General features: G+C 46.3%; 1 protein-coding gene across 2 annotated transcripts; it reads right to left on the reverse strand.

The window, feature by feature from the left end:
* Positions 1-610: 610 nt before the first annotated feature.
* Positions 611-27,785, reverse strand: EZH1 (enhancer of zeste 1 polycomb repressive complex 2 subunit). 2 transcript variants are annotated; one of them, XM_054993300.1, is made up of 20 exons: positions 27,706-27,785; positions 26,226-26,346; positions 24,756-24,884; positions 22,967-23,086; positions 18,927-19,047; positions 18,453-18,626; positions 17,921-18,023; positions 17,151-17,314; positions 16,300-16,391; positions 9,881-10,064; positions 9,228-9,424; positions 8,827-8,918; positions 8,479-8,519; positions 7,755-7,880; positions 7,451-7,629; positions 6,737-6,832; positions 5,917-5,998; positions 5,624-5,704; positions 4,769-4,853; positions 611-4,682 (listed from the first exon to the last, which is right to left on the reverse strand). In XM_054993300.1, exons 1-20 carry the CDS (start codon positions 27,714-27,716, stop codon positions 4,622-4,624), a joined length of 2,259 nt encoding a protein of 752 aa, XP_054849275.1. In that variant the 5' UTR covers positions 27,717-27,785; the 3' UTR covers positions 611-4,621. The 2 variants fall into 2 exon arrangements, with proteins under 2 accessions (XP_054849275.1, XP_054849277.1); XM_054993302.1 differs by lacking the exon at positions 4,769-4,853.

The following is a 27,785-nucleotide window of genomic DNA, read 5'->3' on the forward strand; positions in this document are numbered from 1 at the left end:
GGATACTGCAGTGAATGCATGAAGCTGCCTTATACTGAATCAGACCTTTGGTCCGTCAAGGGTCAGTCTTGTCTATTCACAGTGGCAGCAGCTCTCCAGCGTCTCAGGTGGAGGTCTTTCACATCACCTATTCATTGGCCTTTTTAACTGGAAATGTGGGGAATTGAATGTGACACCTGCATGCAAAGCACATGATCTACCGCTAACTCCCTAATCCCACTGAACAAAGTGGGTATACTTGGGAGGAAGCAGGCTGCATTGTTTAGCTAAGATCCTTGCTTTTAAGTTACACTGCTCAAGGCACAAGGAGTCCCTAATTTAGGGATGAACATGGCAATAGCAGAAATTGGGAGCTGCTGGTCTAGGCCCAAGAAGGAATGGGCTTGGTAGGGGAAGGCTGACATCCCAGTCCTCCACCAGCAGCAATCCTCAGGCAAGGAGTAGAGCGTGCGCACACTGTCTTGACCAAAACAAAGCAAGAATGTATCTGGAAGAGCTCAATGGCAGCCTAGTCCTCCCTCTCCTGCTTTGGGTGAGTTTCTGACCAGGCTTAGCCCCACAGTAAATCTTACTTCTCTGATAGAGAGGGCAAGCTTGAAATGAGGCAGACTTTTCAGCAGTCACTAAACACTTTATTAAGACAAAAATTTACAAGCCACAATATAAAGTGCACATAAGCTGCAAGCAGGAAAGCAGAGCTGCCAGGGGCTGGGATGAGGAAGCCAGATATCAGGGCAGAAGAGGGAAGGCTTGGAATCCCATGCTTTGCTTGCCTTCTTCCCTACTTCATGGAAGAGCAGTTTCAGACAGCTTGGGAAGCAGGCACAAGCTCTTACTGCCACACAGTTCCTGTCCAGTTTCTACAGCTTCCTATAAGAAAACGGCAATCCTCGCTGTTGTACATTAGAAATGTCAGACACACTACAGGAGAGATCTTACACAGTAGGGGCATAAGGCCTAAACACTCCAACTTTGTGATAAAAATGCACTGACTAGTTAAGTTAAATCAGAAAATGTGGATGAACAGATAAAAGCAGTCCCTGCTGTAGGCCAAACCTCTGACAAAACAGTTGCTCTCCAGCCAGTGCCCGTTTCAGCACTGGACAGCTCCTTTCAGACAGCTGCTTGATCAAAAAACATTCATCACCTCCCCTGTAGCCAGAGTAACAGCAACCCCAACTCTCGTTTCCATATCCAGCAACATGGAAGACTACCCTGCCAGGGCTCCGACTTGCTTGCCACTGATTAGTAAATGTGACACCCCCCCCCCCCTTAATGCAAGACCGCTCTTGAACCCATTAACGTAAGAGATACGTACCCTGTAACTACTCTTCATCTGCACAATCGTTTGGCTGGTGTCAGAAATGAACAGACACACATCCTTAGTATTGTGACTGTAGACTAAAAAAAGAACAGTGCAGCGCGGGAGTCCCATCACATAGTCTGCAGCACTCTGCAAAGGCTGCAACTAGTTCTTCCACTCTTCCCACCAACATGTCTCCTTCAGGGCTTTGCGCAGCATCCCTCTCTCTCTGCTCAGTGAGGCAGGGGCTGCCACGAAAGAGGAGAGCACCAGCCTCTTTGTTGGCTGCAAATGACTCGGGGGCATTCTGCAGGAATGCGAGGGAACAGCTACCACGGGTGTCCTGGACAGAACGTGGTAGTAAAGAAAGAGAAGCAGGATGTCCCCCCTCTTGAAAAGAAACGGAGGAAAATGGAAAAGAGGTCTGTTTCCTGCACTTGGTGACAGACAGCTGCTGCTTTTTCTGGCAGACATACTAATCTGCTGGAAATCAAAGCAACGCATGAAGAGGATTCTTTTGGTGGAATCAGACTATAAAATTCTAAGAGTAGCTCTGGGACTCCAGCCTACTCAGTTACTGTCTATTCTCAAGGAAGCCCTTTCCCCTGATTCCAGAGGGCTGAAGTGGTTCACTAATAATCAGTAGTAAAGGCACTCTGTACATGCCCAGAGGCACTCTAGTATTACTTCACATGTTTCAAATTCACATTAAGTGTGGGGCAGGGGATTGGCCAATTAAAAGTCTATTTCCAAATACTTTAATTCAGGCAACTACCTCATCTGAAATTATTGAAAACTTGTAACTATGGCTTTTTAGTGCAATCATTGGTAAAACACTACTCTGGTATCCCATCCAAGAGTCCTATCTAACTCAAAAAACTTTACACACTCCATTACTAAACCCAGTCCTATAAAATCTCACTTTCCCCCTCTCATTTTCTAAGACTGGCACAACAGCTACTAGGTGTATGCACTAAAAAAAATGGTATTTTCATATTTGGATATCAGAAATTCAATGTATATTGGTATTCCTGATATTAAAGTTCAAAAATACCAGTTTGTCCTCAGATCTGCTTTTTTTTCAGGAATCCAAATCTATTTGGCTCCATTATTCCCTATGTGGGAACATTTCGGGGGGGGGGGGTGTATGGAGAATTCAAGCAAACGACACCAAAATTGCTGCAGAGTGATGGCTGCCTGTTCTTTAAGGAATTCCAAGTTTCAAGAAGAATGGGTCAAGGGGTCCAATTCTACAGGCCCTCCCCTCAGCAACTCTCCACTGTATCCAATGGGGGGGGGGAGGAATCCCATGCTTTCTGCAGAACAAAGGAGCCTTAGCCAAACACACAAGAGGGGGGAAGGGGAAAGGCATGACTTTCAAACGTGAATGGAATTGTATGTTAGGGAGATCTGAACTGTCCAATCTTGATGATTCTCTCATAGACCACGAGAAAATCATGTCTCACTTACCATGAGAGAATCGTGTGATTGGACAAATGGTTCAGCTCTTCCTAATGTGCCATGCAATCACCTCTCCCCCCACCTCAGGACCTTGTTCAGGGGCCTGTAGAATCTGGCCCTTGACCCAATATTGTTGAAATTTGGAGGGTCTTTTAAAGGACAGGCAGTCCTAATTCTGCTGTAATTTTAGTATAGCTTGAATGAAAAATAGACCTTCCACCCCCCCACCCCAGAATAATTGACCTAGTTAATTCCAAATATTTTCTGAATTAACTGAGAAGCCAGTATTCATCTATTAAAGAATCCCGAATCAGCATGATTCCCAACTATATCAGAAAACACAAGGTTATTTTTCCAGGTACGTTTTTGGACTATATATACCAAATTGCACACCCCTAGCAGCTACTATTCCATGCTAGTCTTGAAGAGAGAGACACTCGCCTCTTTTGGCACAAACATCTCCCCTACTGCTGGCTTCTGTAGATACCCTTCAACTAAGTTCAATAAACCAGTTTTTAGCACTGGTTTAGGACTCAACCACTTTTGGTCAAGTTTACTAGTTTCTAGTCCAGATGATGAAGACGCCTCATAAATGACACCTGGAGCCAACATTCTACCCCCCCACCCCCGCAGCCCACATGGAGTCCAGCCCCTGGCCTTGGTGGAAGGAATTACTCTAAAGTGCATGCTTTACTTTGTTTTTGTGCATGGACAGCCAGGAAGAAAATCCTGATTTCTGAAGGGAGAGGAATTTAGCAGCTCTGGGTCCCCAGCCCTGAGTCTCTAGCCACCTGGGACACACTCTCTCTCTCACCCACCCCTCCATATGCTCCATCAGGAAATCACCCCAGCTTTAAAAGTGCTTCATAATTTTTTTAACAAAATCCTTAAACTGAAGAGCCTGACCAACAAAGATCCAAGACAGGCTTCTGGAAGAGTCCAGTGAGAAGCCCAGCATTTCACCGGATCAAGGTCAGGTGCAAGAGGAGATAAACTTCCTCAGCTCATGCAGCAAAGGATGCCTGATCAGCAGGCCTTGGACCCTGAAGGAGTAAACACCCTCCAGGCTCATACCAGCAGTAAGCCCCCCGGCTCTCTCCCAGCACTGGAAGCTTCTGTCAATGCATCAGGAAATTACTCAGCCACTTTCCTTGAGGGCCAGTGGGCAGACGGCCCCAGAACTTGTCCCTGCCAGTCCTGATAAAAACCACTGCAAAAGATTTCCCTCCATCCAGATTCACAGGACAGAAAGCAACCCCACCCCCACGGGCTACTAGAGCACCCTTACCGGGGGGGGGGGGGATGCCTGTTTCTCTCACAATTATCAGAAGGTGGCAAACACTGTCACAGTGAAGAGCAAAATGCTCTACTGCCCCCCCCCAATGTTTTCCCCATTGCCCCACAAGATTTCACTCTCTTTTGCACCAAAATCCAGCAGTGGTCTGTCAGGCTGCAAATTCCTTGTCCCAAAGAACCTTTGCACAGCACCCTACAATCCACCTTTCTTTGCAAATAAGGTTCATTGAGGCTGGGACTCGCCCCGCTGCTCCTGCCCACAGGGGTAGCTGGAGGAAATGGATACCTTCTGTTCCTCAATCCAGCAAAAGACCAGCAAAGACAGTGAGGCCCAGCAACCCTCTCCCCCACCCCCAGCCAGTGGGTTGAACGGTGGGCTTTGACCAAAGACCAAAGCCGCCTCACTTTCCACCAACAGCAATTCAGCAGAGCTCCCCAGGGCAGCATCAGCTGGCTGGCTCCTCCGCAGAAGAGGAATCTGGGTTGAATGAAGCTCTCACAAAACACACAGCAATGAGGGAAGCAGCACGGAACCAGACATGGCTGGTTAAGCAGCAGTGATTAAATGATGTCTGTTTCTCTTTCTATGCCAACGTACTTGAGTGCATCTGCCTGGCTGTACCTGTGGGAAAAGAGACAGTGTGGTCAACAGCCTGTTCTCTCTCCAGCTGCCTGCAGGCACTCAGTATCATACACACACACACTCACCTGTAATCAAAGAAGAGCTCTTCGCCTGCCTGGATGGCTCTCTTGGCAAATATCCCGATACGGTGGTCTCCATTCACCATCACCACTAACACAGGATAAGAGAGAGAGTCCGGAGCAGTGCCCAGCTGCACTATCAATATGATGCCCCCCGCCCACCTGCTCAGAGTTACTGGCCCTCCAGAGTGCTTCACTTCAAGGCACTCTTTCAGTGACAGCACAGCTGGGGAGAGTCCCACAGACCCCCACTGGCACAGCACTTGAAACCAACATGGGATCAGAAACTGGGACTCCGGGAGCAACTTCCGATTCTCTCTTTCATCATTGAAACATGTCTGTTTGACCTGGGAGCTAGGATTCCTGCCGTTTTGCTTGAACAACAGAATTTTACATTAAAGGTCACAACCTAAGCAGGGATTAGGGGCCTCAGCAGTGGCTCAGTGAGGATGTTCAAAGCAAACGAGACAATAAAATGCCCATCCCTCGCCAACACTTTGTTTCTTCTGCCATGATCCAAGGATGCTGTTCCTTTGCTTACATCAATGCTCCAAAGCCTCTCTCTTCTACCTCCAGCCCCTCCAAAGTCTGCTAAAGACTTCTAAAACCTACATTTTTTTAAAAAAGGCTGCCATCACATTTGTGGAGTTTGGAAAGAAAACCTGGGGTCTGAAACAGTCTTATTTACTGATGCTTTAAAAAAATGTGCCTCTTGCTTCTCATTTTTCCCCTTTGTTGCTTTCTGAACCAAGTGCCACAGGAAAGGTTATCTGGGGGTTCTTGGAGGGCCTGCCTAGACTCCGCAATTCCCTACTTTGGGGTCTGCTATGATGGAAGGGCGATCAAGCTTCACATCCTCACCTTTGGCATAGCAGTTAGGATTGACAGAATGGTTGGCAAAGCGGATTTTGTTGCCTTTACGAGTTGCATCAACAACGAAATCTGTCCGGGGAAGAGGAAACGAGAGCTGAAATTTAAAGCTACGAGAAGCTAGACCTACTGCAAAGGCTGATTTTTAGCAAAACCAGTACAGGAAGACTTCTAGATCCCCATCACTTCTTTGATGCTGGTCACTTCTCCCCCCCTTCCCATCACTTGACGATGTGATAAGGAGCCACTTTGGAGCTCTCTTGGCCTCCAAAACAGGTAGTTACCATTATTGAGGTTGAAGAGGAAACTGGACATGTACTTGTCATAGACCTTCCCTCGTCGGTCAGCCTCGTCTTGGGAGATGAGCTGGGAAGAGGATGAACAAGAGACAAGGTAAAAGCAACAGCCATCCGTAACTCATCTCTCAGACAACTGCTGCACCTAAATGGGCCCCCAAGGATGGAAAGGAACTAGAGCACAGCATATAAACCATTTAGAGCCAAGCAAAGAGCACATACTCATGACTGACAGAAAGCTTTCCCCAACGTGTCCACCTGAGACAGCTGGACAGAAACAGTAGCCCAAAACATGGCAAGCCTTAGGAGGGCATCCCCCACTTGGGCTCCATCTGCAGCCTGATCAGATGGAAGAGAACGAGGCTGAAGAAAGGTGTACGGCTGTTTTTATAAGCAAAAAGGCATAACCTCAAGCCAGTGCAAGCTAAGGAGCAAGCCCAAGGAATCCAATAGCAGGCTGTTTCCACCTGTGCCCCTTGGCCTCGAGGGCCAGCATGAAGAACTGAGTAGTTAGTAGCAAATGAAGCACAGAACTCTGCACAGGTATCAGACAGCTGTGCAGGAATGTTTCGCACCCGTTACTATGTCTATTTCCCGACAGGTGAGAGAAAAGTGAATCTCCATCAAGGTATCCCTCTTCTCCATTTTAGCCTGCCAGGCTCAAGGTTGAAGTTGTCAAAAGACCTCTCTTTAGGAACAGAACAGAGAACCTGCCCACTGTCAATATCAACCTATGGAGGGCAGCAGGAGGAACTGAGACACACACACACCCCACCCCACCCCAGCAGTGGTCTGGCTTCCAACTCACCTCCCCACAGTACTCAGAGATAAATTCATTCTTTTGCACGGCCTCCTTGATAAAGGTCCCCCAGCCAGCAACATCGGATGGAGCCAGCAGCAGATGCTGACAGAAAAGAGGAGGGAGAGATCAACACTGCTGCAGTCAGCCCTAAGCTCGGCTAAGCAGGAAGGAAGCAGCAGATCAAAACCACCCCCTAAGGAACTGCAGGACTGAGAGGTCCCATATGTACGATGGATTTCAGAGCCCTGTCCACAACAAGATGATGTCTACCCTCGCAAAATTCCAAGCAGAGGACACCCGAGCCCACGGTGCCTGCTTTGTCTCGCTTCAGCAGTGCCCACAGACTGTAGCAGCTCCTCTGAATGTTTATTGTCCTTATGGGTGTGGCAATAAGTTTGCCAATGCTTAGCAAAGATCTGAGACGCTGGCGCTGAAATGACGAGCGTTTCTTCCCACAAAATACATTTATTTAAATGATGTTTCTGTGCACCCTAATCCTTCATTGAAAGCAGCTTGTAGAACCAGAACATATTCAAAATACAAGTGCCTCCCATCTGCAGGGCCTGAGTTCCTTCCCACAGCTAGAAGTAGCGCAGTAAACTAGCCACATCCCAAAAGTGCCTGGCATTCCCCCCTTTCTTGCACCAATCCCATGTCTCCAAATTCCACCAACCTCCTCTCTCTCTGGCCTCTCTCCTCCCCTCCCCAGTTGAGATGTACCTTCTTAAGGCCCCGTTGGATGCTGCAGTTCTTGCAGGAAACCACCTTGGAGTCCCAGTGTTCCGAGGCCCCACAAGTCAGGCAGAGGTCTGGATCGCACTCCCGCACAGCCAGGTAGCATGGACACTGCTTGGTGTTGCATTGGGTCTTGCACCGGCAGCCAGGGAAACGGTTCTGGCCTTGCAGGAGAAACAGAGAGCTTTAAGGAGACATGAGAAAGCATGAGGAAAAAAAGCCCAGGGGGGGTGTCTACCCACAACAGGAAGCTGCACCCCATTCCTTGGCAAAGCGACTTGATCCTTACAGTCTGGATTACACTGGCAGAACTTCTCACAGAAATTCTGGGTCATGATGCAAGGACAGGAGCTGTCGCACGGGTGCTCAGGATGGTCACAGGGCTGATAGTTATACACTTGAGTGGATGAATTATCTGGAGGGGGGAATATAAGAGAGAGATTAGGAAAGGCTGTGAGGTGAGTGCTGTGAAGATGGCTTCCCTAACTGCAGCCTCCACAGCCACCACCAGAGAGCACTGTGCTCCACACAATGCCAGAGGAGTGGGACCCCACCCACAAGATAGTTGAGCATCAGGGAGACAGGAGAGCAAGCTTGCATTTGCCTCTACAGAAGGTGCAAAATGCTGTTTGTATATTTACAAATACTAATTATGAAAAACAATATGAACTTGTATAGTGTGAACCAGTGTGAGATTCCTGCATTTCATGGTGGGGAGGGACAGTAGAATGCACACAGGCTCTAAAAAACAAAGTTCAGATACCACTCTGAGAAATTTGAGAACCACCGCCTTCAAGGAAACCGTACCAGCACCAGCACAGTGGGCAGCTGCTGCAGTGGTGCCCCTTGGAAGATACGCTGTGGAGTGGAGCAAATGCCATGTGAAGTGCTAGACAGAAGGGGCCAGTAATTCAGGGCTCTGGGGGGCATATCAGGCTCCACTGCTGCTCCCGGGGGGTGGGGGGTGAGCCAAAGAACAGTAAGAACACTGGGGGAGGGGGATCATGCAGTACCTTTCTTTAGCTGGATCTTCCTGCAGTGAGCAGCCCACAGCCTTTGGGAGAGGGAGAGAGAAAAGAATGCTCCAATTATAATCGGTTGGATACCCAAAGATAACTGACTAGAAATCCCTCTCTGCCTCCTTGCAAGATACCTTCAAGTAGCAAAAGGGGAACTCAGGGAACTGCATGGGCGAGCGGCAAAGATCTCCTACAGTCCAACCAAGTCCAAGGCAGAAGCCACCACACCCTGGACTGCCAATTCAACTCTCCCATGGCATGAGCACCCTCCACCCCTGATAAATTATATCCAGGACAGCCGAGTTCCACAGCCCACACAACTGGCTCTCCCTACACACATACCTATGCTTCCTCTTTTTTTTCTGGGAGGGGTTCAGGAGCTCATTTGTGGGAAGCTTCGTTATCAAGGACTCCTTCACTGCAAATTGAAACACCTGCCAGAAGGAAATGTGAAACTTACTGTAGATGTTTATCCCCCCCCCTTTTCTCCCCAGTGGGGATCCAAAGCAGCTGATGACATCTTTCTCCCCTTTTATGTAATCACAACTACCCTATGAATAAGATCAGGCTGAAAGAGAGAGTGACCCGCTCAGAGTCACCCAGAGAGCTTCCATGGTACAGTGGGATTCCAACCTGGGTTTGCCAAATTCAAGTTCAACACTCTAACCACTGCACCAAGGACTCAAATGGCTTGGTGGGGGCGGGGGAAAGAACAGATAGCTCGGCAGGTCTCTGGCCCGCACCTGCTTGCATGTCTTTGTTCCCAACAGTCTAGCGATTGAGCAGAAATTGTTGAAATAGGTTCCATGGAAGACACGGAAGAGAGACTCCTCTGCCCCTGTCCACTCAACAGGCTCCAGGGGGATGTCAGACAGGACCGGCTGCAAGACGGCAGGGCTCAGCTTCTGCTTTGTTGGTGTCTGGCAACGCGAATTTGCCTCTAAAACAACCGGGAAAGAAGTGTGAAGATATAAAAAGCATGGCTGTGGAAGGAAGGCCCAAAACAAATCTCCTTCCCTTTTGCCCAGGGATACAGCTCAAGGGAGGAACCTGCTCAAGGCACACCACTTGCCCCAAAGTTGAACTCTGAATCCCTGCTGTAGAAGAGCTGCCTCCGGTGAGACCAAACAAAGCTCAAAGTGGTGGTATTCTTTCTGGGAGGGGGGGTGGGACTATCTGGTGAGAGAAAAGCACCCTTGACATGCTACAACACCCCATTTATTCCAGTGAAGATGGGATCCGTGACCTGGCTCTTGTTAAGCTCTGGGCAGGCACCAATGAGAAGCAGGCTGTGGTCCACTGCTAAATCCCAGGAGGAAAATGCCATGCCACTCCCCCTCCCCTCCTCATGCTGCTAAGAGGAAGCAGGAGACACTTTCAAGGGTGCCTTAAGTACCAGAGGAACTGGACGCCCAGTCGTTGCCTGTGTCTCTGTCACTGTCGCCTTCTTTGGCTTCAGCACTTGCAGAGGTTGAAGCACTGGAGGAAGAGGAGGTGTTGAGGGTGGGGTGCCTGCGCCGCCGCCGTCCAGAGCACTTTGACCGTGGGTTGCGCAGCACAGCAAACTCCTTGGCTCCCTCCTAAAATCAAAAGCTAGTCAGAAATGCATGAGTAGACAGATGGGAAGAGAGCATTCTGAAGGCGTGGACCGGGACATCCACAACGGTCCAGCGGATGCTAAGCCAAGCTATTCCTGTGATACTTGCAGAGTTACAGGGTCTGCCCAGCTCAGACGTGGGCCACAGCCACAAGGAATGTAGGTGTGGGTCACCAGGCAAGAGTCCAAGCCAGGACTACAGATCCACGGTGGCTTCTGGCCACCGTGGCCCTCCAGAGCACCAGCCTACTCAGAATGCTCCTGGTAAGTCAGAGGAATGATTTGCCCCCTGGTCTTGTGGCCAAGAGCTAAAGAGACAAGCCAACACCCTGGCAGCCATGACGCTTCTGGCTCATGGAGGATGTCAGCTCTGCAGGAGCCTTAGCACCTCCAGCTTGCCCCTTCAAAGAGCCCTTCGTCCTCTGCCTCCCTCCCAACTCATATGCTACCACTATTGCCATGTCTTCAATGGGATGTTTCCTGGAGGAGGAGACATAGCCACTCACATGGGGGCTCTCTGTGCTGGCTGCACTTGACTAGGGGACAAGTGGGGAGGGAGGCAGAGGTGGAAGCTGCTCCAGCCTCAGGCTTCCCAAGCGCACACAGCTCCCAGAAGCTTGGACCAGAGCTCAAAAGAGGGCTTCAGGTGTCCCCTTTGTCAGAGCCCTGAGCAGCTTGAGGTACTTTTTCTGCAGAGGTCTGTGTGGGAAGAACTCAGCTCCGTGTGTGTGTGTGTGTGTGTGTGTGTGTGTGTGTGTGTGGGTGTGTGTGGGTGGGTGTGGGTGTGTGTGTGTGTGGGGGGTGGGTGGGTGTGTGTGGGTGTGTGTGTGGGTGTGTGTGTGTGTGTGTGGGTGTGTGTGTGTGGGTGTGTGTGGGTGTGGGTGGGGTGGGGGGGAGATCCAGGCAGACACCCCTCCCCCACTGGGTAAGCTGTTTTTTTTTCTTTTTGGTGAACAACAGAGACAGTTCAGAGCCTCTGTTAAAAGTTTCTGGAGTTTTTCACGGCTGCTGCATAACACCAACAAACAAGAGAGAGTCCAAAGAATCCCTGGCCATGAATATGTACAGTTGAGGAGGGAGCTAGTGTAGGCTGAAGCATCCAGGGCTGGTGTTTGCAGGCGTGCACTGCCCCTTGATCCTGAAGCGCAGCACTTTGGAAGGAATAGCTCAATCATTTCAAAGCCCCCACTGTAAGTTATCACACCAATATCCAGGAAAGATGTCGAGAGTGTGGGAAGCATCTGTCAAGCAACCCCTACAGGGGAGCAGGTGGAATGGGACATGAAGCGAGAAGCCTATGATCAGGATCTCCCATCGGTGGGTGTTTGCCACTTTGGATCTGGGAGTAGCACTGAGGGAGGTCTGGTTTCCCAATTTTAATTCTCCTTTAAGCGTGTATAGTTTCTTCTTGGGGCAGATACAAGTCCTGTACCTCACAGTGCAAACAGCAAGGGTTAGGTAGGAAGACAACATTCAGAAATATGAGGCAATGGATCCTCTCCCTGAGCGCTGCCTCCCAAAGTCCGTTTTTCTCCTTCACAGGGCAGAGCAGAGTCACCTGGGCTCAGGAGCACATGGTCTGCAGCTGCTAGAGGAGGTAAGGGCTTTTTGCCTTTCTTGGCTGTGGTGGGTTAAGCTGAGAAGCTAAGGGTGGTCCTCTCTAGCTTTGGGGCTTTTTGTGTGTAGTTTTGTGTTGATTTGAGTGTAGTTTTGAGGCTGAGTGTGTTTGGGCTTGATTGTGTTTGAGGGTGAGTGTGTTTGTAAGGCTGCTGGCGGTTGCTGGAGTACAAGCCACACACCCCCTTTGTGCTCACCTCCTGTGCTTAGCAGGAAGTGACCTTTTGCATTGAAAAGGCAACTGCTGGGCAGGGGCGCGAGCCCTTGGCGCGAGCCGAAGGGCGAGAGCTAAAGGGCTCTTGGCCTGTGGCTCTTAGCCGGGGGATCATAGCCGTTTTCTTTCCTCTTAGTGTGTTATTCCTAAAACAGAATAATGAAGTCAGAATGCCAGCAGGGGGTTGGGGGCTTTCCAGTGTATTGCACTGAGTGTCACATGTATGACTATCTGCCTTCTGGTCAGAAGTCCTGGATGTGTGCTCGCTGCAAGGAGCTCCTGGTTCTCAGGGAACGAGTACGTACCCTTGAGGCCAAGGTGGCTGACCTGGAGAAGCGGAGACAGTTAGATAGGCATGAGGACAAGATTCTCAGGGACAGGATAGATGTGTCCCACTCTAAAAATGGCAGCGTTCTTGTTGTCAAGGAGAATGAGGATCTTGTGGAATCAGGGCACCGTACTGAGGATAAGGGGAACATGCCCTCAGAAGGGACCTCTTCTTCAGTTGGTGAGCAGGTTTCCTTTCGCATCAAGGAACCATCCCTGGGTGGGGCGGGAGGGAGGCTCTTGGTAGTTGGTGATTCGATCCTTAGACAAGTAGATAGCTGGGTGGCACAACCGCGTTCTGACCGTATGGTGACTTGCCTGCCTGGTGCGAAGGTAGCGGACATTACGCGTGTTATAGATAGGCTGGTAGATAGTGCTGGGGAGGAGTCAGCGGTCGTGGTCCATGTTGGAACCAACGATGTTGGGAAATGCAGTCGTGAGGTCTTGGAACAAAAATTTAGGCTGTTAGGCAGGAGACTCAAGGCCAGGACCTCCAAGGTAGCCTTCTCAGAAGTGCTACCTGTTCCACGCGCAGGGCCAGAGAGACAAACGCAGATCAGGAGTCTCAATGCGTGGATGAGACGATGGTGTAGGGAGGAAGGGTTCAAGTTTGTTAGGCACTGGGATTCTTTTTGGGACAAGCGGGAGCTGTACAAGAGAGACGGTCTCCACTTGTCCCGAGAAGGAACCCGGCTGCTGGCACTTAAAATCAAAAAGGTGGCAGAGCAGTTTTTAAACTAAATGCTAGGGGAAAGCCGACAAGAGATAAAGTGTCTCTGGTTCAGGATGGTTCATCTCAGAGAGATGAAGGGCTAGGTATAACACTTCTACAGGGAGATAGATTAGAGTTGTCAACTGAGATGGAGACAAACAGTGCAGATGACCTAACTACGTCTCGAGGCAAAGTGTGCCGGGGAAGTTACAGGTGTTTATATACAAATGCTAGAAGTGTCCGAGGTAAAATTGGGGAGCTGGAATGTTTAGTGTTGGGCGAATCCATAGACATTGTGGGCATATCAGAAACTTGGTGGGATGAGGAAAATCAGTGGGACACGGTGATTCCTGGATATAAATTATATCGGAAGGATAGGGAGGGAAGGGTTGGTGGTGGGGTGGCTCTATATGTCAGAGAAGGTATACATTCCAGTAAGATTGAGAAGGTAACTGAATTAGATTCGCTTCTGGAAATGCTATGGGTTGAAATTACGGGCCCAAATGGAAACTTAACTGTGGGAGTTTGTTATCGCCCTCCAAATCAGAAAATAGAGGAGGATTATAAAATGATGACAGGATTAAAGATGGCTGCTAAACAAAAAAACTGTGTTGTAATGGGTGATTTTAACTACCCACACATTGACTGGGCCAATGGGTGTTCGAATCGGGGGAGAGAAAGTGAGTTTCTAGACTGTCTCAATGACTGTGCTATGGAACAGATGGTTACAGAACCTACTAGGGGAGAGGTGATCCTGGATTTGGTCCTCAGTAATGCTGAAGACCTGGTGAGAGATGTAAATGTGATTGCACCACTTGGGAACAGTGACCATAATGTTACTGAGTACAACATATGTATAAATAGGAAATTGCCAAATAAGACCAACACAGCCATGTTTAACTTCAAAAGGGGTAACTTTTCTGAGATGAGGGGGTACGTGAAGAAGAAACTGAAAGGGAAAGTAAAAAAGGTCAAAACACTTGGGGAATCTTGGAGACTATTTAAAACTACAATCCTGGAAGCTCAAATTAAATATATACCGCTGGTTAGGAAAGGCACAAATAGGTTTAGGAAAAGGCCAGCATGGTTAACAAGCAATGTAATAGAAGCTGTAAAAGGTAAAAAGGATTCTTTTAGGCAGTGGAAAACTAGTCGGAGTGAGGTTGATAAAAAGGAGCATAAGCTGTGGCAAAAAAAGTGCAAGTCTGTGATCAGACAGGCAAAAAGGGAATATGAGGAGCATATTGCAAAGAACATAAAGAAAAACAATAAACAATTCTTTAAATATATTAGAAGTAGGAAACCAGCTAGGGAGGCAGTGGGGCCCTTGGATGACCAAGGCGTAAAAGGATTACTAAAGGGTGATAGGGAAATGGCCGAGAAGCTGAATGCGTTCTTTGCTTCTGTCTTCACTGTGGAAGATAAGTGCATGCCCACTCCGGAAGCACTGACTTTGGGAGGGGTTTTGAAAGACCTGAGTCACATTGAGGTGACGAGAGAGGAGGTTATGCGACTGCTAGATAATTTAAAAACTGATAAATCACCGGGCCCAGATGGCATACATCCAAGAGTTCTGAAAGAACTCAAGTGTGAACTTGTAGATCTCCTCACAAAAATATGTAATCTGTCATTAAACTCTGCATCTGTTCCTGAGGACTGGAAGGTAGCTAATGTTGTCCCCATCTTTAAAAAAGGTTCCAGGGGAGATCCGGGAAATTACAGGCCAGTCAGCCTGACGTCAATACCGGGTAAGTTGGTGGAAACTATTATCAAAAATAAAATTAGTGGGCACATTGATGACCAAAAGCTGATGAGGAAAACTCAGCATGGGTTCTGTAAGGGAAGATCTTGTCTCACCAATCTGTTAGAGTTCTTTGAGGGAGTGAACAAACAAGTGGACAAGGGAGACCCGATAGATATTGTTTATCTTGACTTCCAGAAAGCTTTTGACAAAGTTCCTCATCAAAGGCTCCTAAGTAAGCTCAGTAGCTATGGGATAAAGGGCCAAGTCCTCTTGTGGATCGAAAACTGGCTAATTAATAGGAAACAGAGAGTGAGTATAAACGGGCACTTCTCACAGTGGAGGGTGGTGAGCAGTGGGGTGCCACAGGGGTCGGTATTGGGTCCAATGCTTTTTAACTTGTTTATTAATGATTTGGAATTGGGATTAAGCAGTGAAGTGGCTAAATTTGCAGATGACACGAAATTGTTCAGGGTGGTGAAAGCCAGAGAGGATTGTGAGGCACTCCAAAGGGATCTGTCGAGGCTAGAAGAGTGGGCATCCATGTGGCAAATGAGGTTCAATGTAGCCAAGTGCAAAGTAATGCACATTGGAACCAAAAATCCAAAATATAAATACAAGTTGATGGGGTCTGAACTGGCAGAGACTGACCAAGAGAGAGATCTTGGAGTCATGATAGATAACTCACTAAAAACGTCAGCACAGTGTGCGACTGCCATAAAAAAAGCTAATGCTATGCTAGGGGTTATTAGGAAAGGGATTGAAAACAAATCAGCCGGTATCATAATGCCTCTGTATAAATCGATGGTGAGGCCTCATTTGGAGTACTGTGTACAGTTCTGGTCGCCACACCTTAAAAAAGATATCATAGCACTGGAAAAAGTACAGAGAAGGGCAACTAAAATGATTAAAGGGTTGGAACACTTTCCCTATGAGGAAAGATTGAGGCGCTTGGGGCTCTTTAGCCTGGAGAAAAGACGACTGAGGGGAGACATGATAGAGGTTTACAAGATAATGCACGGGTTAGAGAAGGTAGAGAAAGATGTGTTTTTCTCCCTTTCTCACAATACAAGAACTCGTGGGTGCTCTATGAAATTATTGAGCAGTCGGGTTAGAACAGATAGAAGAAAATACTACTTTACACAAAGGGTGATAAACACATGGAATTCGTTGCCACAGGAGGTGGTGGCAGCTACAAGCATTGCCAGCTTCAAGAGGGGACTGAACAAATATATGGAGCAGAGGTCCATCAGTGGCTATTAGCCACAGGAGATAGATGGTATTCTCTTTGTGGGGAGGTGGTGCTCTGTTGTCTTGGTGCTGGAAGGAAGGCAGTGGGAGGGCTTCCGGTGTCCTGGCCTCACTGACAGTCCTTTAGATGGCACTGGATTTCTAGCCACTGTGTGTGACAGAATGTTGGACTGGATGGGCCACTGGCCTGATCCAACATGGCTTTGCTTATGTTCTTATGTTCTTACAGTTGCTCTGATCGAGAAAGAATGTATCCAGGGCAATCCATATCACACATCTCTCACAGCATCTCTCCTTGGGCTTTCATTTATATGCAATACTTTCCTGTCCTCTGTGTATCTGCTGACTGTACATACCAACCACAAGAAGCAGTCTGGCCCGCAGGGCTCCGTCTCAATTTTGGTCTCTCTGTTCTTCCGCCTATACACGTTGGGGGTAGCATGGAAAGCTGAAAGAGAGGAACCACTTTGCTCAGATTAGAAAGGGAAGCAGCACATAGCTGCAGGCTCAAAAACAGAATGCTGAGAACTTAACCACACTCAGATCTAGCCCAGTCCAAATCCAAAACTGCTAGAGAAAACGAAGAACAGAACCAACTCAAAAGAACTGCTGAAAAACTGCCAGTGTAATTGACACTATGAGAAACACATGAGAGGTCTCATCTAGTTATTGATTAGTAAACTAAACAGAGCTGGGCTGCCCAAGGACACTGTGGGTCTCCAAAGAGCCAAACCAACAGCACTGCCTGTAATAGGAGTTTTGATCCAGCAGTTTTATTGCCAGTACATTCTGGTTTTCATCATAGGTCTTCTACAGATTTTGGGGGGGGGGGGGTGCGCGCTCTGGGTTTATTTTGTTTAGTAAGCCAATTCATATGTTGTGCAAACGGCAGAAAAAAAGATAACAGGTACATATATTACACAAATGGATAAAAGCAACAAGATGGAAATTCTGTGAGAGGTATAACAGAGGCACAAAGGACTGGAGGAGTTGGAGAAGAGCTCTTCTCCTGAGCTCCAGTATGCCAGGAATGGCTCAGAGCTGGGGGTGGCAGGAACGTTTCCCCCTGCATGGGGAACACACGAGGAGGTCGCCCCTGCTATTTTTTGCCACCTCCTTGAAACAGTCACTAGCTGAAGACATTCACTCATAAACTGGGACAGGGCAGGCAAGGAGAAAGTGGTCAGGAACGGTGTCCAGCACTTACGATGGAGGAAGCAGTCGTACTTGAAGCAACGCCTACAAAAAAGAGTGTGGAAGGAGTGCAGGGCCTGCTCACGCTGGACAGACTTGGCACACGGCCCATCGATGTTCGGTGTGCACTGCGGAGGGAGCACATTTGGGTCCGACTCTTCCGTCAGCTCTCTGTATCTACAGGGGAGGAGTGCCACAGACAGAGATTCCAGAAGTGCCCTGATCTATTTGACAGGCAGACTGCTCCGAGGCAGGAGGAAGGGCTTGCAGCTGAACACAAGAAGCCTTGTTTTCAAAACTACCACTTTTTGTAAAACAATTCACTCCACAAAGCTACCACTTTAGGCAAATTCTACAGAGCGGTGCAATCCCAGTCACACAGCAAGATGTGAAACTGTGGGACCAGAATGGTCACCTGCTGACCATCTACCGAAGGATAAGCCCACACAATCCATCTTCAGGCACACAGCAAATGGTATCAACTGAGCATGTCAACAAAGATGACCTCCCCACAGCCAAGAAGCCACTACCCCCCACTATAGGCAACCCCTCCTCCCCTGACCACCCCCCAGATTACTTTCACATAGTAACCAGAGTGTCGTTTGCATGTTGATCACACATATTCATGTGACGTGAGAAGCTGCAGCTGAAACACACTACTTTTAAATACAGATTAATAATACGTTCCCAGCGCAGAGCTTGAGAATTTATTCCTTAATAAACTACTGGTGTCCCCAAACGAGAAAAGCCAAAGAAACTTGGCTTGTGTTGGAAAATCCTCACCTCTCCTTCATATCCTCTGGAAAACCATTCTCAGGGAACATTGACGAAATAGCGGTAAAGATCATGTCATTTGGAAAGTGCTTCTTGGAACATTTCTTGCTGCCTGTATCAGGTAGGGAGGGAAGTGTGAGCATTTCCAAATTAAGCCACGTATCCCCTTTTCCAGGAAAAGTATTTCACAACATAGGGTGTGCCTAGAGGACAACCAGGAACAAACCACTAAAGGGTGAGGACATGCTGATAACATAAACAAACAGAACAATGAATGAGTGTGACCAAATGGCCTGTAATGGCTTCACTCTCAAGACATGATTTACAAAAATGATCATGATTTCTGGAGGGGGGTGGAGGAGGGGGAGAAGCGACAGCTGGTGCTCTAGCCTAGACAAAAAGGCACAACCAAGGGACCTGAGATCACACAGAACTGGCATTTCCCTATTGCCACTGCTGGCAATTCACTTGATGTGGCAGCAAGGCTCATGAAGTATAATGGTATCAAAGTGGGCTAAAAAGGAAAGATAAAGAGACTTACTTTCAATGGAAAGCCGTTTTCTCTTCCGAGTGACAGGCAGCTCATCCTTCCCAGTTTCCAGTTTGCCCTCCACAGCATCGTGCCCTTCCTCTTCCTCCTCAGAGTACTGATTCAGTGCATCGACCAGCTCAAGAAACACAGCATCACTGATGAGGACCGAACTAGAGAGCATTTCTGGAAGAGAGAACTGGCGAGTCTGCAGGAGGCTCCAAGTTCAGCACAGAACAAGACCCGCTTCATCCAAAGGGACCGAGCTGCTGTGCCTACACAGACGTAGCAGCCTCCCTTGCCTGCTGACAAGAAATGTGGCCTGTGTGCCAGGCTGAGCCCTGTTGGCAAAATGATACTCACCTCCAGCCTGGGCAAGCTGAGGAGCATCCAAAAGGAGGATAACAGACCCTTTCCGATGACATGCTAAGAATTCACAGAATCATTCCCTACCCCAACCACGGACTGCCCAGGGCCTCCAGTTACCTTCTTCTCCATGCACTTTGCCATCGTAGTTGTTGATCAGCTCCTCAATGAAGGTTTCATCTTCCTCTTTTACCTCATCCCCCATATAGGGAATGTTGCACAGAACAGTTTCGTCTTCGACCTGCAGAAGAAAGTGAACGCAGCCTATAGGAGCCTCTGTCACTTTCCCGTTCCCTAGGACAGCCTGCAAGCAACTGAGGGTATGATCTGCATACCCCAAAATAAGCACGTTGACCTGAATGCTTAGCCCATTCTAGCTTCCGGGAGCAGATTGTTTCATGCACAGCATAACCGCAGAGTTCTCCTACAGAGGAGGCTCACCAGAACACAACACTTGGGAGACAAGGGGGAAAAATTAGACACTTTCAAGTCAAATATTCAGAATATGTCTCTCTGTAAACCCTAATCTTGATTTTACTACTATTATTGTTATGCTACGTGTTAAGGATTTAGTATTTAACAATAACTTGTAATTGTTTTATGGCTAATCTGCAAGATGCCTGGGGTCTTCGTAAAAGGAAAGATGGATATTTATAAAGATATTTGACATGACTTCCAGAACTGTCCTTCTCTTTAGTTCACTAGATTTGCTCACACATTCAAGGCAGTTTGTTTTGGACACATTTCTCTGATCTGTCAGAAATTAGGTATGTCATGCATTGGTTAGTGATCCTTGCAACCAAATTTTATGTTCTAGGGTCAGAAAGAGAGCCAAAATGGCAAAAACACCACCCACGTAAAAGGACCAACCCAATGACTCATAACACTTAATATTAATATTAATATTATATCATTTAAAATGTTAGTTTTTAAACATCTGGCCTGATGAAGAGTTCTGGGAAAATTCCAAATCTTGCACCCTGTTGCGTATCATTGGGTCAATCCTAATAAAAGTATTAGATGGGTAGTATTTTTGGCTTTTCCTTTTGAATGAGCATGACTGTAAACAATTCATCAGAAAAAGACAGCCAGCAAGAGAGTGGAGATTCTGACAAGGGAGCTTATACACTGAGAATTATGGGGGGGGGGGGGAAGCCCAGGTATTTTAGGAAGAACTTAATACTGCCACAGATCTTGCATCATGACTAGGTAATTACTGACACGAGTGGGGAGAAGTGTTCTTTATTATTACTTATTTTATAGTCCCATTTTAGAAGGGGAATGGCGAGTACATTTAAATGGTTAATGTATCAAGATTTGTTGGAATTTTCAAAAGGAGAAGCTAAAATAAAATCAAGAGAAGATTTATCAATAGAGGGAAATATCTGTCAATGGTTTCCTTAAATGCAAATTTTGGAAAGATTTAAACTAGACAGGAGATATGATTTTGAGCAAACTAAATTTGAGATAGATGTATGTACAAATGATGAACACGTTATTGCCAAAAATGTATAAACTTTTGTTGAAACTTGAGATAGAGGAAGTGAAAGAATGTATAATAAAATGGGCAAAAAAATTGGATATGATATATTAAATGGAACAATGGGAAAATATGTGGTTAAAAGGGTTGAAATTTACATTAAGCTCCAGTCTTAGGGAGAATGTTTGTAAGATGATGTATCGCTGGTACATAGCCACTGGGAAACTGGCTAGAATGTACAAGGGTTCTTTGAACTTATGCTGAAAATGTGCTCAACATGAAGGATCATTTTATCATATGTGGTGGACTTGTAAGATAGCAAAACCTTTTTGGCTACAAACAATTATTAATTCAGAAGATTTTAAAGATTAAAATACAATTGAAATCAGAGACCTTTTCGTTGGAGATAATGGATATTCAGTTGGAAAGCAGCTTTGGAATCTTGTTTTTACATACGATTATGGCAGCAAGACTGTTATAGGTACAAAATTGGAAGAGGCCAACACTGCCTACAATGGAAGAATGGTTGATCAAGGTGCTAGAATTTGCAAAGATGGCAAAACTTACTTTGTTGATCAGAGAGAAGACAATAACTTTGTTTGCTGTTGAATAGAAACTCCTTATAGACTTTTTACATGAAACAGACCATCATGATTTGTGGGTTTTATGGAATAAGAAATTGGAACTTTAGAAAAAAGAGCTTTTATCAGTAACAGAGAGTAAGAAAAAATTTGAAATGTATTTGTCACTGAGATAATCTGAAGACTTCCTGTAGTTTGTTTAGGATATTTTTTCTACGTTTTTTATTTTTTGTTCTGTCCGTATGTTCTGTTATTTTTGTTTGTCTATTAGCTGATTTTTTGTTGGGTTAGTTTTTGTATAATTGTATTTTTATGTTTTGTGTTGTTATTAAGTAAAACTATTAAAAAAAAACAAAATGGGAGTGATATATATGTTCAAACAATCTGGCCCATTTACTAGTCAAATACTAATCAAGGATTTTAAGAACACAAGCCACACAATACCTTTTATTAGGACCAACCCAATGACACATAGCATAGTATTAAACGGATCGTGCGCCTGGGTTTTTAAAGGTTCTATCTTTGACCCACACAGCTAGAAACAACTTCTTTTAAATATTTTTAAAGGATTAACTTCTTTAAAACAAAAAGGATTAAGTGGGTCAATTTTTCTCTCTCTTTCAGCAGTCTCATATATTTTAATTGTACCTTTGGTTCTTTCAACATCTACATTTTTCCCAGACCTGAATCCAGTCTCTCACAGCAGCTTTACAGGGCATACAGCCAGATCACAAAAAATGGGTATTCCCTGGATCCTGCAGCAAGCAAGATGGAGCCTTTTGCTACCAGTTACCAATTGTGTGCACACTTTTGGAGTGAATTGGAGCAGTTAGCATGAGAAGCCTGTAGTTCATCATTTGGAGAAGCGTTTTTACGGAGTCAAAAAGAAAGAGTTCCATTTCTAGATGGGCTAAACAGGCATGTGTGATAACAAGAAGTGAAGCATTCTTTATTCTGTTAGCAATGGTGGGATAAGGCTGGAGAGGTGAACATCTCAGTAGCTGTTGGAGACTTGGGCAAGCTCACTGAATTTCTCCACAACAGAATGGACGTGGCTGCAGAGGCCATTTTTACCAGAAGGGCAAACAAAACAAATGGTTTTCCAAATGTTTCCTTGATCCTGAACTGAAAGAGATCCAGGTGTATCATCCAGAAACCAGCTTTACTGACCAGCCTCTTAGTCCTAATAGAACAGGCTGCCCTGTTTGGATGAGCAGCAATCAACATAGGACTGACCAGTCAAGATTTCTGTCAACGGTCAACCAGCAGCATTGAATCATGTCAACTCAACACCCACCGAAACAACCCAAGAATCACCTTCCAGAAGAGAGCACATTTGCTCTCGCAAAGGCACCTGAGAAGTACCTCCTTGATCATTATGTCTAGGCGGCAGAACTGAAGCATTCATTAATCTGAAGCCACATGGAGCCCAGTCATTGCGACAAACCATAACTAAAGGAGCTCATCCTCCACCCACAGCTTTTGACCCAGCTTTGTCAAGTATACAGCACTCATGCATGTAAGCATACATTCATCCACAGCTGGGTGTCGTTTTGCGAAAAGGTGATAGTAAGTTAGGCCCAGCCACAAATAATAACAACATTTGATTTATATACCACCCTTCAGGACAACTTAATGCCCACTCAGAGCAGTTTACAAAGTATGTTATTATTATCCCCACAACAAACACCCTGTGAAGTGGGTGGGGCTGAGAGAGCTCCGAGAAGCTGTGACTGACCCAAGGTCACCCAGCTGGCTTCAAGTGGAGGAGTGGGGAATCAAACCTGGTTCTCCAGATTAGAGTCCTACACTCTTAGCCACTATACCAAACTGGCTCTTCAGAGTCCACCTTAACCAGAAATCCTTGGACTTGGGAAAGCTGGGGGAAAGGGGAATTTATATCAAATTGAGGAGCAAAGACAGCAAATACACTAAAAGGAAAGCAAGCAAAAGCATTCCTCAAAAAAGCCAAGTGACTGCAGTGCAGACATCCCCCAAACAGACACAAAAGTCTGAGCAAGCACTACCCTAGAGTCAAAGCAGTCCGTATCCAAACCGCTGACTGGGGAAATCCATTAATTACCCCAGCAGATGCTTACCATGAAATTCTGTTGAAGTGGGGACCAGGAATACATGATAGGCACCAGGGCCACAGTGTTGAGGGTCCGCATGAACAAGGTCTGTGTGGTGAAACTGGGGAAGATGCTCTCAATAGTGCACTAGAGTGGGAAGAAAAGTTGTGGCTGGTAAGAAGGGATCTGTAGGTTGGCCCTCCCAAACAGGCTTTTTCTGCCAGTAGCCCCTACAATTCAATTTCGGAGACAAGGAGGAATATTATTTGTTATGCAGTGGGGTCTGCTGGGAAAAGATAAATGAACTATTAAAATAACATAGGGTTATCTATGAGAACTGGGATCCCCAACTTACATTCCAGGCAGAGAACAGCAGTTTTACAGCAAATCACCAGAACAAATTTCATAATTTGGACTAGGTTTTCAAGTCATTACTAACCCCTCACCCCTTTGGGCCTTTAATCTACATTTCTGAAGCAACTGATCAAGAGTAATCTTGGAGAGAAAATGTGAAGCTGTACCTCAAGTTCTGATTGGTCCAAGAAAGAAACTCTCATATTAGGGAAGAAATTGCACACCCTTGGGAGCAGTTTTGTCAAGATTCTGGTATTGGGGGACAGACACCTACACCTCTGGGACACAGGACAAAGGAGAGGCACCAGCCATCTGGATTGCAAACCACCTCAGTCCTGGGACTGTGTACACTTTTTGTAAATAAAGATTACCAGCTACTACCTTTATGTTCTTTAATTAGTATTCTGCCTTAATTCTACCTGCCTAAAGATTGTTTCCAAATATCTGTGCATCCTAGGGTTTATGTGTAGTTAACAAAGTTTTACTAAACCCGTGATTACTGAATAGGCTGGATCTTTAGAAAAATCTCACTCATATCGCCTACTAAGCTGCTTGGACACATTTTTAACATGTAGCAGGGGAAGGAAATGAGCCATTCCAAGCAAGTTCACTCTTGAATGTTTCCCTGCAACTATAAGGGATAGCAATTTTTTTTTTAAAAAATGAAACCAAGATTCTCAGGAGCAGATCCTTCTGTCCACCACACGTCAGGACAGATATGGCCTGGAAGTTCCATTCTTGGAAATTAATTTTCAGGCACATGGGGCCCCAATTTGGATTGAGACTCCTTCTTTCCTTCCCCCTTTCCTTCCTGATATAGAAGTATTAAGTAGTATTTATCAAATGTGACTGGGAATATGGGGAAGAAAGGAAGAATTGGATTCAGGGCTCAGTGCATGGAGAGAAAGCTTAGGCCTTCCTCTCAGCAAAATTTTCCCGATCTGAAATGGCCCCATGCAGCCACTATTTGCCCTCCTGGGGAAACATACGTATAGCCATCAGCACATATACATTTTTGCAACAGGGCAAACAGCAGCTCCCTGAAGCTGTTTCACACTGGAAAACATTTGTGTTGGGAACAGGATGTGAGCCACATGATGTGATTCATCCAAATCAGGCCTGTGTGCCCATTGGAATTAAGTGCAAACTGCAGAACTCCAGGCATATGTTTGATAAACAAGGCCCACGACGACCACGAGGATTTTATAAAGTGAGTTGGTCCTCAGTGGGACAGTCATAGTGTTTGATATGGGCCAGGTGACTTATGCTTTCCACGGGCCCTCTTTTAAATTCCAGTGAGGTGACTGAATGCTATGGCAGGGCAGAAGAACAGGGAAGGTGCCTTATGCCTGGGGTGTAAATACCCCAAGGCTGGAAAAGCAGGCCCAAAGGGTCTCTATATCACAATAAGATACCAAGTCTGCCACATGTAGAAATGCCAGTAGTGGCCCAGTTAGAATACCTGTTTGAGAAAAGGATGACCCCTAGCTAACTTCATAGACTGAATAGGCTGGACTCTGAGCTTCTTCCAGTCCTCGTTCAGGATATGCGTCTTTTCTTGTACCTTTGCGTAGTTTGAGGCAAATAAAGCCTAGAAAGAAAACAGGGAGGCAGAAACAGCTTGATTACTAACCCCATCTTTATGAATCAAAAGGACTGGAATCCTCTTGGCAGGTGTTCCATACAGGTCTTCAAACTCAGCCAAAAGAAACTTGATCATAAGCCTGTATCTCTGATCAAGAAAAACAACAGCCTTGTGCCATTAGGCAGGCAGAGTTTTTTAAAAATCCAGAACATCTTTACACCTATGATAACAGAGTCATGTAGCACTTAACTAATTTATTGTGGTGCAAGGTTGTGTGAACCAGACTCCTTATACACAAACTTATGCCACAATCAACAGGTTTTGCCTTAGGGGGCTACAAGACAATTTAGGGGGGGGGGGAGTGCTGCAACAGAATAATCTGCTTATGAAATTCATGCTTATTTCTGGTTAAGCAGAGATCAACCCCTCTGGAACCACCTCAGACTGTCAATCCTACTGCTTGTCCCTTACTGCCTGGCTCCAGTTCCAGACAAATCCCCCCTTCATCCATTTCCAGTTCCTGTAGATGGTGACATCAGAGAGAGGAGGCAGGAGCACCATGTCTGAACAGTAATGGACCGTCAGCTCAGCTGACAACTCCCTCAGCCATAAAAACTGTATTGAATTTAACATAATCCATATTGTTCGGTGTTTTTTCTCCCACTAATCCTTCTAGGAGCAAATCTGCATGAAAAGTGGGATAGAAACATACATTTCAAAAATGCTTACTAGATTAATAGGGAGATCTCCTTATCACTTCCCCCCCCCCTCACACACACACACACCTCAAGAAGCATTTCCTAAGCTCATAATGGCAACAGTACTGTTTTTCATCATCACCCTTTCCCCCAGGTCTCTTTCTTGCATGGACTATTTATGACTATAATGACCAATTAGATTTCCAGGATATGAGCTTTCAAGAGTCAGAGCTCCCTTTGTTAGATACCTCTCAAAAGCTCATACCCTAGAAATCTAGTTGGTCTTTAAGGTGCTACTGGACCTGAATCTTACTCTTCTACTACAGACCAACATGGCTACCCACCTGAAGCTGTTTAAGACTAAAAATAATTCAAACAGTTTTCTAGACAGCTTAAGTTCTAAGGCTAAGGAGAGGAGCATGCCTGAAAGGCCATATGTTTTATATGGAATGTTTTAAATGTTTTAATTCCTGTTATCCGCCCTGAGCCTGCTTGCGGGGAGGGCAGAATACAAATACGATAAAATAAATAAAAATAATATACTACCTAAGCTTCAGGAGGAAAACCAGCAACACTTTTCACCCAGAATCCATTTGCCCACCCCTACTGAAATGGCAGCCTTTCTACCACTGGTTGAGTACAACTTTACCTTTGCTCCCATGTTTGCCTGAAACCTCTTGAGCTGTCTAAGGCGCATGTATTCTGACTTGACTTTCCTTTTCCAATAAAGAATGCATTTTGATGTTGGTGGGGCTGGAATCTCCATTTTCCTGGAAGAGAACAAGTGGAAGATGAGCAGTGTTAACAAGTATTCTGGTGAAGGGCAACCTCTCTAGCATATAGACTTCACATACATATGTGTATGTCTAACTCTTTTTCAGGGAAAGCTGCACTTGGTGACCTATATCATTCATATAAATTGCAATGTTTGCTTATTTTGCATAACTTAGTCAGCAAAGAGATGTGATAATGTAGCTGAAAGCCCTCACTGCCAGAAATTATGACAGGCAAAGCCATCAACAGTGCTGATCTTCACTCCCTTACTAGCTCCATCAAAGTAAAGCTTGTGTTCTCAACCTGTGACCCGGCACCATATTGTGGGTGTGCTGAAATTGTCCCCAGCACAACAGCCCATTATAGTTTAGTTAATCTGCTTTTCTCACCAAGACCCAAGGTAGATTACACAGTACAAGTGAATATAATATAATCAACAGGGAGGACATTCACTGATCAAAATACTGTATGATCCACAGTTGGATATTCAATGAACAGATATAATAAAAAATTTGAAAGCAACACAAAATTTGAAAACAAGCATAAAGCCAAAACACAAAGATGAAACCTTTCTGAAACAAAGTGTAGCTAATTAACATGACACCAGGAATGACTGGAAGCAAATCGTCCCTTATCACTGGGTAGGAATGGTAAAAAATAAATCCTTGCAGGCACCAAGAAAACACAATCTCTTCCCTTGCACCGGCTCGCCTGTCCTCTCCACTCGAATCTGACAGAAAAGGTCGACTTTCCTAAGTTAACATTTCAAACTAACCACCAAAACAACAGGGTTGCCAGCCTCCAGGTGGGGCCTGGAGATCTCCCGGAACTACATACTACAGATATCAGTTTCCCTAGAGGAAATATTGCTTGGAGCGTGGACTCTTCTGAAGCCCCTCTCCCGCTACCCCCCTGACTGAGCCCCCAAATCGCCAGGAATTTCCCAATCCAGATTTAGCACGCCTACACCAAAACGTTAAAAGACACGCTCACGCCCACAAACACTTATATTCTTGCAAACGCAACCCCCCGAGGCCCCAGCCCCTTTACAGTCCCGCCCCCCCCCCACACACAACAAGTGATTTCCCACTCAGCACACCTAGGGGCGGGTGGTCTCTCACACGGACTGGGCTTAACTGCTGCCCCTAACACAGAAGGAGACTCTCCCCCAACTGCATTAACAGACTCAAGGTGGAGGGGGGCTCCGCACCATCTCCAACAGCCTTCCCCACAGACTGCGTCCCCCCTCCTCTGCCCCCATTGGTGGGGGGCTTTCCGTGATACCCAAGCAAGCAGCCGCCCCACGCCTTGTTTGGGGGGCCGGGGTGTGAGCCCGCCCCCTTCCCGTCACTCACTTCTGAGACATCGCACTCAGGTGACCCGCAGGAGCCGCGGAAGAGCCCCTGCCAGCCACGCATGCGCCGAGCGACCACCT

This window comes from Eublepharis macularius, chromosome 12, assembly GCF_028583425.1.
Source record: "Eublepharis macularius isolate TG4126 chromosome 12, MPM_Emac_v1.0, whole genome shotgun sequence".
Taxonomy (NCBI): Eukaryota; Metazoa; Chordata; class Lepidosauria; order Squamata; family Eublepharidae; genus Eublepharis; species Eublepharis macularius.

Coding starts and splice junctions, on each gene's coding strand:
- EZH1 (XM_054993300.1), bottom strand. Junction 16,392..17,150: donor GTACGACTGCTTCCTCCATC/GTAAGTGCTGGA, acceptor CCTCTCTTTCAG/CTTTCCATGCTACCCCCAAC. Junction 7,630..7,754: donor CTGCCAGTGTAATCCAGACT/GTAAGGATCAAG, acceptor TTCTCCTGCAAG/GCCAGAACCGTTTCCCTGGC.